The sequence below is a fragment of the Euprymna scolopes genome, chromosome 26, assembly GCF_053919585.1.
Source record: "Euprymna scolopes isolate OS-2025 chromosome 26, ASM5391958v1, whole genome shotgun sequence".
NCBI lineage: Eukaryota > Metazoa > Mollusca > Cephalopoda > Sepiida > Sepiolidae > Euprymna > Euprymna scolopes.
In genome coordinates, this window is record NC_136507.1 from 16458262 (window position 1) to 16476946 (window position 18685).

At 34.5% G+C, this 18685-nt stretch overlaps 1 protein-coding gene across 2 annotated transcripts in view; it reads left to right on the top strand.

Moving 5' to 3' along the window:
- The window catches only part of LOC145247927 (palmitoyltransferase ZDHHC14-like), a 355339-nt gene that overhangs the window by 205141 nt on the left and 131513 nt on the right, over positions 1 to 18685 (top strand). For both annotated transcript variants that reach the window (XM_080109566.1, XM_080109567.1), the window contains exon 6: positions 15485 to 15533. In XM_080109566.1, coding sequence (XP_079965692.1) covers positions 15485 to 15533 — 49 coding nt within the window. The remainder of the gene's footprint in view (positions 1 to 15484; positions 15534 to 18685) is intronic.

The following is an 18685-nucleotide window of genomic DNA, read 5'->3' on the forward strand; positions in this document are numbered from 1 at the left end:
CAAAATAATTAAAATAATCCATATCTAAAAAAAAAAATTTGAAACAAGTTTCATTGTATATCACTTTTTTTTTTCGTGTTTGAGTCATCCTATTTATACTTACTTTGACTCCAAAAACAATTAAATAAGTCTTACTCATGGACACATGGACCTGAGTTTAAATCAGGTTTGTTATGTTCTTCAGAAAAGAACACTGCTATAAATAACTGCATAGTTAAAATTTCATAAATCAAGTTCCTTAATATCAGTTTCCTAGAATAAACCTTTTATCGGGTTATTTATTATTGCCTATTAGTAATCGTAGTACTTCCTGTAATTGACCCCCCCCCCCTCTTGTTGCTTAGTGACTAAAAAGATGTGAAATTCTCCTTCCTAACTAATAAGTTATTAATGTTTCTTTGGTTTTTCTTGTGTGTTTTGTTGGTGAAAGACACTGGTCTTCTCGTCTTGTTGCAAACACTTAAGTGTTAAGATAAGTATTCCGGGCATCGTTAGCCAAAGTGCTCATCATTATTGGATACTTCTATCTTTCAGCTGACCCCTCCTCTAGACCATTGACTGGCTCTGATGTCAATAGAACCAATAATCAACATAAATAGCATGAACGTCCTTTAAAAAAAAAAAAAAAATTAATACATCATAAAGAATTTGGTATTAAAAATATAATACTAAGATAGCAACCCGATATTGGTGCTAGGTGGCTAGGCGTGGACAGCAAAATAATTAAAAAGGGTGTGGAAATTTTTTTGTAAACTTCTTTGCTTCTTTTTATCCTCGTTAGTTCCCTCTCTAGCATTTTTCTCTACTCCACTCCTCTTTTTGTTCCGCTTGCTCCCCTTCTCTCTTTTTTCTGCTTGCTCCCCTTCTCTTTTTTCCGCTTGCTCCCCTTCTCTCTTTTTTCCGCTTGCTCCCTTCTCTCTTTTTCCACTCTTTTTCCTGCTCGCTCCCTTTCTCTCCTCTCTTTTTCCCGCTCGCTCCCCTTCTCTCCTCTCTTTTTCCCGCTCGCTCCCCTTCTCTCCTCCCTTTTTCCCGCTCGCTCCCCTTCTCTCCTCTCTTTTTCCCGCTCGCTCCCCTTCTCTCCTCTCTTTTTCCCGCTCGCTCCCCTTCTCTCCTCTCTTTTTCCCGCTCGCTCCCCTTCTCTCCTCTCTTTTTCCCGCTCGCTCCCCTTCTCTCTTCTCTTTTTCCCGCTCGCTCCCCTTCTCTCCTCTCTTTTCCCCGCTCGCTCCCCTTCTCTCCTCTCTTTTCCCCGCTCGCTCCCCTTCTCTCCTCTCTTTTTCCCGCTCGCTCCCCTTCTCTCCTCTCTTTTTCCCGCTCGCTCCCCTTCTCTCCTCTCTTTTTCCCGCTCGCTCCCCTTCTCTCCTCTCTTTTTCCCGCTCGCTCCCCTTCTCTCCTCTCTTTTTCCCGCTCGCTCCCCTTCTCTCCTCTCTTTTTCCCGCTCGCTCCCCTTCTCTCCTCTCTTTTTCCCGCTCGCTCCCCTTCTCTCCTCTCTTTTTCCCGCTCGCTCCCCTTCTCTCCTCTCTTTTTCCCGCTCGCTCCCCTTCTCTCCTCTCTTTTTCCCGCTCGCTCCCCTTCTCTCCTCTCTTTTTCCCGCTCGCTCCCCTTCTCTCCTCTCTTTTTCCCGCTCGCTCCCCTTCTCTCCCCTCTTTTTCCCGCTCGCTGCCCTTTCCCTCCCCTCTTTTTCCCGCTCGCTGCCCTTTCCCTCCCCTCTTTTTCTCGCTCGCTGCCCTTTCCCTCCCCTCTTTTTCTCGCTCGCTGCCCTTTCCCTCCCCTCTTTTTCTCGCTCGCTGCCCTTTCCCTCCCCTCTTTTTCTCGCTCGCTGCCCTTTCCCTCCCCTCTTTTTCTCGCTCGCTGCCCTTTCCCTCCCCTCTTTTTCTCGCTCGCTTCCCTTTCCCTCCCCTCTTTTTCTCGCTCGCTGCCCTTTCCCTCCCCTCTTTTTCTCGCTCGCTGCCCTTTCCCTCCCCTCTTTTTCCCGCTCGCTGCCCTTTCCCTCCCCTCTTTTTCCCGCTCGCTGCCCTTTCCCTCCCCTCTTTTTCTCGCTCGCTGCCCTTTCCCTCCCCTCTTTTTCTCGCTCGCTGCCCTTTCCCCCCCCCTCTTTTTCCCGCTCGCTGCCCTTTCCCTCCCCTCTTTTTCTCGCTCGCTGCCCTTTCCCTCCCCTCTTTTTCTCGCTCGCTGCCCTTTCCCTCCCCTCTTTTTCTCGCTCGCTTCCCTTTCCCTCCCCTCTTTTTCTCGCTCGCTGCCCTTTCCCTCCCCTCTTTTTCTCGCTCGCTGCCCTTTCCCTCCCCTCTTTTTCTCGCTCGCTGCCCTTTCCCTCCCCTCTTTTTCTCGCTCGCTGCCCTTTCCCTCCCCTCTTTTTCTCGCTCGCTGCCCTTTCCCTCCCCTCTTTTTCTCGCTCGCTGCCCTTTCCCCCCCCCTCTTTTTCTCGCTCGCTGCCCTTTCCCTCCCCTCTTTTTCTCGCTCGCTGCCCTTTCCCTCCCCTCTCTTTTCTGCTTGCCATCTCCAATTAAGAAAGATTTCTCCTGCTTCCACGGAACACTTTGAAATATTTGCAGAAAATATATAACTTTACATGTAAAACAAATTAGGTGCAAAGCATCAGTCTGGTGGGAAAAAAGCATGTTGGTCATCCTTTTTACCTTAAATCAGTTTCTACAATTCTACATTTACTCAAAGGACCATTGTGCTTAAAGTTTATTCAAATTTGTTGGAAATACTGATACTATACTTTGAAATATTTATTTGAACAAAATATTAAAAACTTTACATTTTAACAAATTAGGCCAGTTAAACGTGTGGGGAAATGTATGTGGTTGGTCATTCTTTGTCACAATGACTAGAATATGTGTATCATACTCTTAACTAGAATCACCAATCACCATAACATCGTATTGAGTTCAGAGACCGTCCTACTTATAATTTTACAAATCATTAAAAAAAATTTATCGAAAATAAATAAATGTCGAAATGCAATTATTTCATTGCCGAGAATCATGGCGTCGAAAAAAGAAAAAAAAATGAAAGATTTGGTAAGTAAACCTCTCTCTACCCTTTCTACTTTGATCTTAGCTCAAAGGCTAAGAAAGTACATTTTAATTAGTTCTAGTCCAAATGTTGATGGGAAAGTAATCTTTCTAAATGTTGATCCCTCTTCCTAAATAATTCTGTCCCCGGTGACCCTAAAAAGAATGAATGTTACAATGTCCATATACTGTCCAAACGAATACTGTAAAAGAATATGCCAGCTTTGTGTGTGCGTCTGTCTTGTGTAGGTGTTTTACTTCTAGTTGGGCACCCAGGCAAATGGATAGAGATATAGTTTTTCATTTTTTGTTGTTTGCACATTTTAAAACTCGTACAGAAAAAAAGCTGTCTGGGTTAAACTAAGTAATTTTAAAAATAAATTATAGCAAATTGTTATTTTGCCAATGGCATGCTTCAACAATAACAACTTAAAGTTGGCTAGTCAGAAGCAAAGTTGAATTTGTCAGTTTAAATACTTTTGGGGTTTAACTTTGAAATTCCATTAGGATAATAACTTTGTTATATTACATTATTATATGAAATGATGCGAGGAGGAGGCGTACTATGTCATCAGTAATTATCATTTTCTGGGGATAGTTATTTCAAGCCATTCACAGCATGAAATAAAATTGCAAGCGATCTTTGGTGGCACTTGAATCTGAAAGTGGTCGGCTGAAATCTGACTTGATTCTAAAATCAGTTTTAAAAAACTGCAGCTGCTATTTAAGTTGCTGGTTCTGGAAAGTATATTGTTTTTTTGTTTTGTTTTTGCTTTTTTACTCGATAGTCATCACTTATCAAGACCTAAAAGGCCACTCAAGGATCAGGGTTAATGAGTGTCGGGTAGCCAATGGTGGTAAAGATGGAAATTAAGCAGAATTTAATTATTTAAGACAGCTCTGCAAGAATTATATACATTGAACTTGAAAATAACTATGTTATAGTCAGCTGAGAAGCAGTCTGCAGTATTGTTCCACAGATTGGTTGTTCTAGACTTTAAAAAAAAAATGTTTTTTTTACTTGCCATAATTGGTTAAAAAAAAAAACTCCATCTCTGTGTTATAAAATCAATTCTTACTGCAGTCAGTGCTGAACCCATCTTCACTGGCTCTATTTTAGCATTTTATGATCTGCATGTGCTTGCACCATTGTCTTTTATCTTAATAAATATGTTAATAAAGCGTTTGGGCCTGCATCATCTTTTCGATTGGCAAAATGTTTTTATTTTATTTGTTATTTTTTTATATTTTGTATTTATCTTGTAAATAAAATTTTTATTTGCCTATTCCCCCCCCCCTTTGCATATTGTTAAAAATATGGGTTTTAAGTTGGTTAGCCATGGTACAATTTATGGTGATTGAAGATGATGTATAGTGTAAATGTGGTGACCAACACCCACATGTAATGGAGCGACTGATGTGTGTTAGCAGCAACAGTCGTATGGCACATATGCAAATGACCAAGCCAATGCTCGATGTAATGTCACAATAGCGAAAGAGAAGAACAGAACAAACAAAATGCACCACGTGGTGAAGACTGGAAAAGGTGTGTGCCCTTGGTGGCATGAAACTTAAGCCGATGTTGAGACGGGAGGATTTTATTAATTATATTTTAGACGAGAGAAACAAAAAAAAAATTAAAAAAAAAAAAAAAGATACAATGCATTGTTTTGGAAAGTACCATGAATAAATGCCTTCCTTTTTAAAGTTGAGTTGAATTTCTTTCCTTTTTGTTTTACTGCAACTGTCTTAGACACAACGTGTTGGGCCCCAGTGTTAAAATGTAAGCCGTTGAAGAAGATTAACAACAACATTACGCACCCAACCATTTTTTAGCCTTGTGCTAAATTCTTTAATTAAAAAAACTGTATTTTATATTATAAAAAGTAAATGTGTTCGTATGGTCGTCTTTTATCTTTGAGGTAGACCTGACACATGGTGAGCTGGGTATTTTTATTAAACCATGGGTTTAGTGTACTTTGCTGAAGCTATTTCATTTTCACTTATACCCTTTAAAATAAAAAAGATATGTATCGATATATTTTCTCCAGGTATAGATAAAATAGTAGGATATAAACATTTCTAAAGTTTTTGTATGGCAACTAGGTTATGAGAAGAAAATCTATGAAATAACACCTGCAAACATATAGATCTATATCAGGTGACATGCATTGTATCCCTGAACAGTCATCACTTGCGTAGTAGAGAGAGTGAACAATTTTTTTTTTATTATTGTTACATGATATTCACAACAAACACTCGTCTAGCTACAACTGCTGTCAACAATTTTCCCTACTCTCTATCTGTGCCTAAAACTAGACACAAATTCCATGAACAAAGTTTATTCCAAAGAACTGCATGTCCGTGAAACTCTATACTGTGGGGCTGCTTTCCAGCTTATTACAACATGATTGTTTTCAAATCCAATGTAAATAAGTTCTTGTTGAGCTGTCCTCTTAAATAATCAAATTCTATCCAATTTCCTGTCACTACCAATTATTAGTGTTGTCTTCACGATCATCTTAGACTCATTAACCCTTATCCCCGAGTGTCTCGAACCTTAATAAAGTGGCTACCTTGTTAGAAAAAAAAAAAAAAAAAAAAAGATGTCATGTGTTAATTCTTGTCTCTTAATTCTGCACTCCTCGGCATGATTAATGGCTGACTTTCTATTTAATTGGGTCTTGGAATATTGAATATGAACGAACGAGTTGTTTCTTATCTTGATATCCTAACAGGTCAACAGACAGAAAGACATTGAGAGAGAGAGAGAGAGAGAGGGAGACGCTTTTCATTCATCAGTGTCTGTCTAATAAAAGCAATTTAATCCTCCAAGTTACAGCTACACATGCGTTTCCACTCACTATCACTATTAGTATCTAACAAGAGTACATTCTAAGCAAACATGATCTTGTCTAGTCATGCCGTGTTAAAGTTCTGTTGGGTTTATTGATTCACTAATACTATCTATCCCAAACCCCAATTTTATTTTCATTACATCTCCAAACTTTTAAATATTTGATTCTGTTTCGCCAGTTTTTCTTGTGGATCGTTGCAGCATGTTAGAAATAAAATGTTATTTCAATTTCATTCCTTCTAGAAAATACTTTATCTAGATCTGAAATATTTTTTAATTATTTTTAAATGATAGCTATCTTAGTGAAACATATTCAACTCTGTATTTGTCCATACATAATTATTTTCTTTAGATTGGAACAAAAAATATTTTGAAGAAAAAAAAAAACTTTTTTTAGTTGAAATAAAAACAATACAAATTGCAAGTATTTCAGAATTTTTTAGATAAGAATTGGCAATTTATATTATTTGGATTAATTGAACTATTGTTCTCACCTTTGAATTTATTCTCACGTTTTAGTCGATGTGATCTTCAAACTTTAAGTGCACTTTTTTAAACTTTGAAATCTGTACAAAATTTTCAACTGTTGCTGCAGCGGATAAAGTGCTAAGTTATAATCAATTTTAAATAACGCTTTTTTGGATCTTAAAGCTTCAATCTTCAGTATGAGTGAGCAATACTAGCAATATAATAAAAATTAGCAGGCTTCCCAGCACTGCCCAGTCATAAAATACACATAAATACTATATTTTAATTAATACAGAAACTGAGACATATGCATGTGAGTATTATGTTTTTTGGGTTTGTTTTTTTTTTTTTGCTGAACAGTTCACTTTTTGTGAGTAAAAAAAAAATACTTGAGCTGAGATCAAGACCAAAACTTAAAGGCAGTGAGTCAAGTACGATAACCATTAGACCAGCTTGACATGAACTTTACAAAATGTTTTCAAACCTACTTATTCTTAACATAGAGAAACTGTCATGTTTCACAGCCGCATATGCGCACTCATAAAACAGTTGACAAACAGATAAAAATTTGATGACTCCCAAGTACCAATTTTCAATTTTTACCCCTTAGCCACCCTTTTTTTTCTGGATGAAAACCGATTAAAAAGTTTTTCACATGTCTGAATATGCTATATACCAAATTTCAAGTCTGTAGATCAAAAATTTGTTGAGTATATAGGTTGAGAAGTGTCCTCACTTTTATAGATACATAAATTACATAAAACAACTATCTGGTCAGGACTGACGAAACAAGAACCAGCTATCCCTGTGAATAAAATAAAGGATTCAGTTTAAAATTCTGAACAGATTCCCGAGTTTGACAATACACACCTGAAAGAAGCCAAAGGTTACATCAGCTAAAATATTGAGGGAATAAAATCCCAGATGAAAACAGTAATTTGATTAATTCAACTAATAGAAATTACAAATAATTATGCTACCAGGCAACGCCGGGTAATGCATAGCTACTAATTAATAATTCCATTTCAACTTTTAATGATGAAGATAAAAACGAATCTGTTGAATTTACAAACAGCGAAATCTGACTGCAACCAGAGTATTTAATTTGTAGTATTTGGCTTATTCAGACTATTGTGTGATTAATAGGTTATGACAACAGCATATTCTTTTTATTGTTTTGACTCTTGAGTATATATCTGTTAATATCTTATGTTTCTTTTATAGACTGGTGTGGTTCTCGATTGATTGACTGTGTCTTACTGTGTCGGATATATACTTGAGTCAAAAGAATGAAAAGAATATTCTGTTGTCACAACCCTAGTGATTAATATGCCAGATGGGAATAATCTGAATAATACAAATGATACCAATCAATCGTTCTCTCAAAAATTCACAAACAAAATATTTAAGTTTAAAAATGCATTTTTATCGGTTAAAATACAGATTTGGGTTAATACATCTTCAAAATATCATTTTTTTTTTCTTTTTCTTTTTTTTTTTTCTCCCTCTTGGAGTGAATACTTTTTCCTTCATCCCCCCCCCCACTTTTTATTCTTTTGTATATTCAGAGTTTATTCATGTGAGACTCACATGTGAAATATCAATTGAACTTGTCTAATTGCATCTGTGATATTTCAAGAAGCCAGGATCCTTTTCGGTTCACTTTCAGTCATGGACGCCCCTGATATCCGGATTTTATTTCCTTCAGCTTCCTCATAGATTTGGGAAAAAGGAAGCCAATTACCGGGACTCTGATACAAGTTAGCTTCTTTGACCTTTGTCTAATTTTTTTTTTTTTTCTGATAAGGGAAGTGTTGCATAGCCTTTTCGGCTGTGAATGAAAGGGAACCACTTCCTATATTGATTGCGTAAGCATGGAACGCGAGTGTTTGTAGATAAAATAATATCTCTTCTCTACTATTATCTAAAAGGAATTTTGTGTGTGAGAGTTTGTTTCCCATGGACTCGAAAACGACTGGGGCGATTTTTATGAAATTTCATATGAATGTACTTTGTGCCTGGCAGTGTTCTTAGATGGGTTTTGTATCGGAATGTCTTTGATAAGTATCAATAATCGAAATAATCCGATAAAAGAGGGAACAGGCGATTTTGACCAAAGTAAACTCCTTACACAGCCTAATATCACAAGTGCATTTGAGAAGTTTTATTACCATACAAGCTGAAAGGCCCGACATAAAAAATAACGGTATGTTCTTTAATATGACAGGGGTGCATTTGAAATGAATGTTTCTGTTTGGAGCACAATTGAAGCGTAATACTTGACTTTTGCATTTTAAACTTTGTCAAGTTATTATATATAAAAAATAATTTTCTAAAATCAGCAACAGATTTTCTACAGTGCAATGTAGACTATGTATTGTGGACTAAGTAACTGCGGAAAGCCATGTGAAGCTGGTGCACCACGATATGTCCCCAACTAGAGTAGGCAATCATTCGATTTGATTGAAAAATGGGCAATTGGGGAGTGTGAAACATTCATTGATCATCATTCAATCCCAGGCAACGTCGGGTCTCCCTCCTAGTTTATTTATAAAAATTATATTATTCTACAGCAACTTTCATCGATTGGATAAACCACAAAGCAGTTGTAAAGATGAGTCATATTTATTATTGCTATAACCATTAGACCAGCTTGACATGAACTTTACGAAAATCTCTCTCTAAAATATGTACTTAACTTTTTAGAGTTTATTCTTATTTTGAGTAGTTCATTTTATTGTTTCCAATATAAAAATTTGTATATATTATTTATATCAAATCTAATATATAAAAGCCAAAATGGGCACAAGCGTTTGTGTATATCCACGAAAGGCTTCTCACCTTGGTTAGATTCCACGAGAAGTTTTCACATACTTCCCAGATTGTAATATCTCACATTCGCAAACAGATATCGTCTCTATCTTTTTTTGATCGAGTTAAACAAAATTCCCACTGTGCTGTCCTCTCCAGTGTTTGTTCGTCTTTTTCGTATAAAGTGAAACTATTTGAACACAACCGCCTGGCCTTCGGGCCCGGTAGTATTTGTTCTGTAATTTGTCCTTCATACTGAGAAAATTACTATTTATTTGGATAATGCCAGAGTGCCCCCTTTTTGAGGGAGCTGGTTTTCCCCCCCCCCCCCACATTAAAAACGACCGTGGGAGGTTTAAAAACAATGCCATTTCTGCAAGGCATCTTTTGTTTTTGATTGACTACGTTAAATTTGGACGCTTTAGACTTCCGGTCGCATCACGGAGTAGCAGTAAGAGTCAGATTTTCTTTCACTTTCTTTTCCGTCTTCGCGTCACGGGTTTGAGCCAGCCTGCCTACTACCACTTTTTTTTTTGCTCAACACATATCTCCAAGCACCCGGGAAACGCCGGGCACCCAGACTAGTTGTAAATAAAATTTAAATGTATTAGGAATCTGTACCTATTTTTTTTATACTTTGTTTAGTAACTTAATAATTGCTTCTAACTCCTCACGTTACTGCAAAGTAATGTTACATACAGTTAAAAAAAAAAAAAAAGTATCTACTATATAGAAAATGTTTATTAAAAGTAGTTTTCGAAGATAATTCTTTATATTAGGAAGACCTGACAAAATAATGTATCATAATTTTCTTGGTTTACTGCATCCTTCTGACACATGAACTACCTTGAGAATTTTAAAGCTCTGCTAGTGAAGGCTGACAGAGCTTTTTTTTTCCTTTTTTTTTTTTTCTCCAGTTTCCATTCAGCTTCATTTATAAACTTTACCTATCTAACATTGTCTGGGAGTATTTTTATTTTTGTTCCACTTTTTTTTTTTTTTTAATTATACTGGTTTTTTGTTGTTTTTTTTTTTAATATTTATTATTAAAACACAATATTTGATGGAACTTGTAGCAAACTGAGCTATGTATATACTTTGAAATCCAGTTATTTTATATTAAAAAAATATATATATTAATACTAACAAGGAGACCCGACGTTGCCCCAGATTGAATGATAATCAATAAATGTTTCACCCGCCTATATTTTTATCATCAAAATCGATGAAATCACCCATTTTTTAATCAGATCAATTGATTGTCTACTCTAGTTGGGGATCTATCACAGTGCATCAGGAAGAAGCTTCACATGCCTCCCCGAAGTTGCTTTGTCCACAATACATAGTAGTCTATATTGCACTGTAGAGAACCTACTGTTGATTTTATAAAATTATTCTTTTATATATAATGGCTTGAATTTAAGTTTATAATGCAAAAGTAAAGTATCGTGCTTCACCTGTGCTATAAACTAAAACATTCTTTTCGAACGTGCCCTTGTGATATCAAAGAACATGCTGTTGATTTTATGTCGAGCCTTTCGGCTTGTGTGGTAATTAGTGTTGGAACGATTGATCGGAATTGGGAATCAGAGCTTTTTGGGGTATCAGAATCAGGAAAATTTGGGCCTATTTCCCGATGCCAAAACCGAATCCTTTAATTATCTTTCTATTTGATTTTGTTTTTATAAAAACATCTTTGACTGCTTGTAGTACTAATAAAATAATAAATATTTATTGATTTAAACTTCTAGTAAGACTAAAATCTCTAGATCACCCCTTCACAAATGTGTTTTTTATGTTTGAGAAAATACATGCACATTCAAGATGTTCTTACAGCAATCGGGACAAAATAACAATGTTATAGTAAAATATTTAGAGATTTATAAGGAATCGGAATCTGGAATTTAGTACGGAATCGGTAATTGTATCGGAATCAGGAAAAATATTGGAATCGTCCCATCATTAGTGGTAATACAACTTCTCAAACACACTAGTAATGTTAGGCTGTATAAGGTGTTAACTTTGGTCAAAATTGCCTGTTCCTTTTATCAGATTATTTCGATTATCGATACTTATCAAAGACATTCTGATGCAAAATCTATCTAAGAACACTACCAGACACATAAAGTACCTTTGTGTGAAATTTCATAAAAATCAGCCCAGCCATTTTTGAATCCATAAGGAACGAACTCTCACAAAGTTCCTTTTATATAATAGTAAAGATAGAGATTTGACTCTGAAATCAAATTTTTCTCAACCAGCCATGAAAAAAAAGTATAAAATAAAATTTCGTTTCTGAATATCGATAAGTAATTTTTCTCAAGGTGTTTGTGATCATTTAACAATTACATTGTTTACCACTAACAAAAATGATAAATTTCGTTTTTTTAAGATTTTATTTTAAAATTTCTGATAGTACATACACATTTTGTTAATATTGAATTTTTTGCAACATGATTACATTGTCATAAATTGTCTATTCTTCTGCGTTGTATGTATACTAGCCTGGGTGCCCGGCGTTGCCCAGGTGTTTGGAGATGTATGTTGAGCAAAAAAAAAAAAAAAGTGGTAGTAGGCAGGCAGGCAGGCTTCAACCCATTCTGCGAAGGAGGAAAAGAACGTTGGGGGAAAAAAAAAAACAAAGTGACGTCTTTGCCGTTGTGTCCATCACCAAACCGGAAGTGGCAAAGGTTTAAATTAAGACTAGTCAATCAAAAAGAAGGGATGACTTTAAAAAAAAAGAAAACGACCTCTCCTTGTAGAAAAGTGCTCATATTGAGGGTAAAGGAATTAATATTTTTAACCAATTTCTTGATATTTGTTGTCCGAAGGGTCGAGCTTTAAAACAATACCGATCTCGTGAAAATCCGTATATCATATTTAAGCATATTTTACGACTGGGCAATGCCGGGCAACCTGCTGGTAATAAATATATCTATATATATAAAAGTGAAAATGTATGTATGTATGTACGCTTTTCCTCGATGTCCACAAAAGGCTTCTTTCAGAGAAGCGCTCGCTCGCTTCACAACTTCTTAAAACTTTTTATATCATCTATAAATTGTAATATCCCACAGAGCTCACCTGTCTATTTAATTTTATTGACTTTCAAACGTTAATTATTCGACATTTCCCGCATCGGCACGCGTTACATTCGGTTTTTGGTATAAACAAAAAGCGAAACTCGACTCTAATCATAGGCCCAGAGCCCTCCGGGGCCCGAGCGACAAGATCAAAGTGTAGTATCTGTTCTGACAGATACTGCAAGCAAAGACCACCAGATGTGGGGGCAACCCCACATACCTGACCTTTAACCAGCTCCCATTTCCCACCTCTCGGGAGCTGGGGGAGCAAATAAATACCACAGGCCCAGAGCCAGTGGTCTCTAGAGAGCTAAGTAACGTTTGGTCAATGTCGACTTCGTCATATCAGACGGTAGCTTTCATTTCGAGATGAGGGAGCAGGTTTTTAAAAACAAACAAACCGATTTATTGACCTCATTAAAAACTGTCCCGCACAAAATGCTAACTGCTGAATAGCTATCGCCGTCACGTCAATCAAAAACGCGCACCTGTTTTTTTTTTGTTTTTTTTTTTCCACACTTTACTATTTTCCAACTGCGCCTCGTCAAGGCTTTTCTTTTTCACGGGCACCTGTTTTTTTTTTCACACATACCTACAAATACCCGGGCAACGCCGGGTACCCCTCGCTAGTATATATATAAAAAATCATTGTGATATTATCAAAGTTAAGTTGACATGGGATATACGCACTTGTAAACACACAAGAATTGGTCAGACAATTTTATTAATGTAGTAATTTGAAATGTAACAAATTTGAATCAAATTGAACACTTTCCGGAAATAATTCACTTTGTTAGAGGTTAAGGGTGTGTTTGTGTGTGCGTGTTAAGTAGCAACGTTTCGAATGATTCCAGTCTTCCAATAAACTCTGAAGCAGGTAGTCAAAGAGTTGACACTTGCAGTTATATTGCTGCTGTGCTGGGATTTCCTTTTAGTTTCGATTCTCACCACACCCTAAATTGGGTCATGAGTTGTTTTTATTTATTTATTTTTTTCTACTCACTCTATTCCACCCATGCTTTACTACCTCGGAGAGTTTCTACCCCTGCCATTTCCAATGTCATTGTCAATACCACTTTTTGCAATTGAGACAATGGTAATTTCGACTTTTTTTTCTTTTTTTTTTTTGCCGAGAGGGAGTTTTCTGTTACTTGACTTGGTATATAAATTATTGTTTTTGTTTTATTTTTGCTGAATAAATATGCATTATATTTCAAATGACTTTTTGCAGATTTTGATTGATTTTCAGACTATTATCTATGAGATATATATATATATATATATATATATATATATATATATATATATATATATATATATTTAACAATTTTAGTTGAGGCGTTTTTTTTTTATCCTTATATAATTGAATTCTCTTTTGTAATTATAAACTTTTTAGAAGTCTGATTATGTAGGTGCTAAATCTGCAATAGGTTAAATTTAGTTTTTTTTTTTTTTTTTTTTTTTCTGGGAATTTAAACTGCCTTCTTTATTTTCATTTTCACATTTTTTTTTACTCAAAGTTTCTTTAGACTATATATCTCTGTGAAAGTCTGTCTGTGTACATTTCCCTACCAAATAACTGTCAATTTTCAGTCTACAGACTCGTGATTTAACATAACGAGTACTGAGATTTGAGAAAATCTTAATTGATTTTCAGCCAAAAATTTGGCTTTTAAGGGGTCAAAGTTCAACGATTTGACCTTGGAGAACTCTACCAAACTCCTCCACCAATTTTGGGTCAAAACACTTGAAATTTTACATATAGGTTACTTGGACATGGATCTAACTTTATAATTTGATTTAAGCCCAAAACAATAAATGCTAAGGGGTCATAATTGGAGGAATTTCTCTGCAAATAATTCCTTCAATTCTTTATTGTTGGTGGCCTTGAGGTAAGATGGTAGTCTAAAAATCAAGTGTGACTTTGTAACTGGGTTTGAATTTCCTGATCAGCAGTAATTATCACATCCTACACTGATTATTGCATAAGCATGAAACACTAGTGTTTGTAGGCATAAAAAATAATTAATATTTATTTTTAAAATGTTATATGTATATAACCAGAACACCTGTCCCAAGAAGGGTAAAATTCAACAAGCAGAAGAGTTTTGCACCAATTTTATGTGCCCTTAAGATTACGCTGAAGAAAAATGCTACTAAATCTTGAAAAACATTTAAATTCAAATGTTTTCGCTTAACAACTAAACAAGCAATCTCCAGGATGGTATATAAACAATCTCCCTCCCTCTTATTTTTTCATTAATATATTTAACAAAAACATATTTGCATTATTTCTTCTGCTTTTCATTTATTTGCTGATGCTGCTAATGTAATCCTAACACATTCAATATTCATACACATGCCTCATTGTTTCCCACTACAGCTATCTAGACACAGCCCCCCTCCCCCAAGAACACTAGGAAAAATTGATCTTTGGCGACAACATCATAAGATCTCAACAACATCAACAAAAAGAAAAATTGTTTATATTATAGCACAGGAAAAAAGACTTGTTAAGCTTTGAATTTTGGATTTAAATGTTTTTTATTATTGTTTATGTTTGAATTCATGTTTCGAAAGGTGACTCAAATCAGGAATATATGACGTCACAGCAAAGCTGTAATTATTTTGTTGAGGTAATGTTTTAAAAATTGGTCAGAGTGAAGATCTCAAAGTTTCAGTTTTTAGTCACTTATTTGTTGGTTATTTATTTAGTATTAATGCAATAGTGTTCATTTCTAAAAGCAGTTAACATCTCTGATATTTCAAAATGAGACAAATTCTGCAATGCATTTATTATCTTTAAAAAATTGACTGATGAACACAATTGCAATTTGTATAAGATTAAAGTGCATGTAGAATTGAAATCTAAGGATTGCATTCAGTGTCTGTAATTATTATGATTATAATTAATCCACTAACACAATAATTACTTCCAACTTGGACATCATATCCCTGCAAAATAATATTACATACAATTTTAAAAAGTGTTTATTACAAAGCCTGGCACTATTTTTTTTCTATTCTATAAATTTTTAGAAATTTATTCTTTCATGATTCCTCTTTTCTCACCACTTGACACAATCACGTTTGGTCAGAGATCACGATTAAATTTGATTAATTGTAAACGTCTTAAACAAAATATATAAAAAAAAAAATTTGCGCTGATTTCTGTATTTGCCAAAAGTTTAATTTCAATTTAATATTTTTGTTTATTATTAAAGTCAAATTTTTTTTTCTCTTTGCAGGTGCACAGAAGGATAATTTTTTGACTGTAATGCAAGATTCTCCAGCTAGATATCCTTTTGTTTTGATTTCAATGGACTTGCTTTTTGAAAAAAAGAAGAAAAAAAAAAATGAATGCAAGATGTGATAAAACCATTCTCCAAAATTGTTATTACAAAAAGTTTTGCATATGATTACCAGCACCCCCCAATTGTAAGGCATCTGCTTAATTTTCTTACTTTCAATTTAAATAAGACTTTACAGTCAAATTCTAGATTTTAAATTTTCATCTTTTTTTTATAGACCTATTTTTTTCAATTTGAAGAAATCGGATTTATTGCATTTTTGCACTCAAATTCTTTAAAATCTTTTTATTTCAGTGTTTCTTCAAATTTAATTTTGTCAAGTTTTTATTGTTTATTTCAAGTCTTTTTTTTTTTTTTTCTCTCTCTAACAAATATATTTGCTCTGACAAACTGGTCTTAGGTGAACTGTTTTAGGTTGAGTCTTTTTTTTTTTTTTTTTGCTTATTCCATAATAAATTTTAGAATTCTTGCATCACTTATCCAGGATTTTCGTAATATGATACACAAAAATGTTTTATAGAGCTGAGCTATTGCTAGTATTATTATTTTCATTTTTTATCTAGAAGGATTTCTCCTTCACTGACCAAGAACAGAGCTGATATTACACTTTAATTAAAGGGTAAGAAAGCAAAACCTCTGATTCTCTCTATAGTCATAGCCATTTTTACTCTTTATGCCAGTTTTAGTTGAGATCTTCTCGGTATTTTCTGAGTCTATAGATGTGTAAGATAAGACAGCCATCTTGTCTGTACCTTATATTGATAAGCAGTCCTAAAAAACAAGTTTGCAAGCATGAAGTTGAACGTGGACGCATATACACTTTTCTGTCCATCCATAGATCCTTGAACTCCATCATTGTCATTGACAAAGATTTTTTTTTATAAAGTATTGCAGAGACAACATTGCTGCTATCTAAAGTTTATTAAGGGAGATGTCAATCAGATGCAAATGTTGTCATAGCCATTATTTATTTTGGTCATTCGCCTCAATATGACACACATTATTGCTCTCTCACTGCAGTCGGCTTAGGCAGAACACTTTAGCATAAAAGCTGACAATTGCGAAAAGCTATTACAAGAGGAGTCCATTTTCCAGAACCAGGACATGGTTTTATATATATTAGTATTGGGATGATTAATTAATTGGAAAAATCAGAACATTTTGGGGGTGTTAGCATAATTTAAATTGGTGGCTATTTTCCAATGCCAAAAATTATTTTTTTTTTTTTACTTAATTTTCCATTGCAAATACTAATGATAAAATAGATGTTTATTGATTTTAAACTCCCATTAAAACTCATATCCATAGATTAACCCCCACAATTGTATTTTTTACATTTGCAAAACTATAAATACATATTATATAGGTTTTTGCGATAAAAGGCTGAGAAAGTGAAGAGCATGTATTAATTATCATTTTTATACAATTAAATAAAAAAAAAACAAGTTTATAGCTAAATATTTAGAGATTAAAAAAAAAAAATCAGAATCGATAATTGTATTGGAATCAGCAATTTAGAACAAGATCAGTAATTAAATCGGAATCAGGAGCACAATTGAAACTTTAATTCAAGCTATTATATAAAAATAATTTTATAAAATCAACAGTAGATTCTCTACAGTGCAATGTAAATTACAATGTATTATAGACTGTCACTGTGGGAAGGCTTGTGAAACTTCTTTCCAGTGCACATCACCACTTTCCTCAAAATATATTATGAAACACTGTCACACACAGATCACTGTGTATAAGTTTGACTTTTCAAGTAAGATTTATTAATAAAAATTAATTAAATAAATAAATATATATGTGTGTGTGTGTATATATATATATATATGTATGTATATGAGAGAGAGAGAGATTTATATAATATCACTTGTTTTTGTCTTCCTTCCTCAACACCTTCCATTCTTTGCTTTGTGATAATTTTTTAACACTTCCCTAAGTATATACATACATATATATTAGAATTTTTAGAATGTGAAATGATATAGTTATTTCAACAGTCAAACAACATCACTGCTCACACGAGCCATGTAAGTCAACAAACCGGAAGTTAAAAATTTTAATTTTGCCCTCATTTGAGCTCATAACTTGAACACATCCAAACTCGAGATTCAAAATTTGAGGTGAGTACCCTGCCACCTGAGCAACCGCATCACATACAAAAAAGTCTATTAGCTAACACAGATCAAGCAAACCGCAGTAAAATCCAACTGTGGAATATATTCACTTCGTCTCAAACAATGAGTGTAATCATCCAACCACTGACTCCAGCCGATAGTCTTGAACATCTGCTTGCATGACTTGAGTGAGCTGCAATGTTGTTTGACTGTTGAAATAATATTTGTATATTTTGGCAGCACATCTCATTGAACACGACAGAGTTATTCTTTTTTCCACTCTTTCTGGATATCTTTTCCATTTGCCAAGCGGTCTTTTTAATTTCGGCAGGCATGTTATATAAAATGGAGCCCAAACGTTGTTGTTTGACCATATTCTTCTCAAGCGCTTTTTATCGGTGCATCCGATTATCATCAGGAGCGATTGTTGTTAGGAAAAAAAAAAAAGATAAATAACTCACAGTCTCAAAGGAAAAGAAAACAACAATTGCTCCTGATGATAATCGAATGCACCAATAGAAAGCGCTTGAGAAGAATATGGCCGAACAACAACTTTTGGACGCCATTTTATATAACATGCCTGTTGAAATTAAAAAGACCGTTCAGCAAATGGAAAAGATATCTAGAAAAAAGAATAACTCCGTCGTGTTCAATCAGACATGCTTGAATATATATATATATATATATATATATATATATATATATATATATATTTAACTTTACCATCTTGGATCATTTTAGTAAATTTAATTGTAATTTTTATTTATATATATATATATATAGGCAAACACAAGTGTCATTAAAAAATCAGTGAAACTAATATCTATATTAAATCAAGTGGCTTTTTCTTTTTATCGCGGAGCATATTTTGTTAGCCTGATGAGATTGTAGCTTTTTAGAGCTAATGATCGGAAAACATTTTCATGAATGTATAGCTGTTAACATGTTTTTAAAAATAAAAATTATATATATATATATATATATATATATATATACACACACACACATATATTCT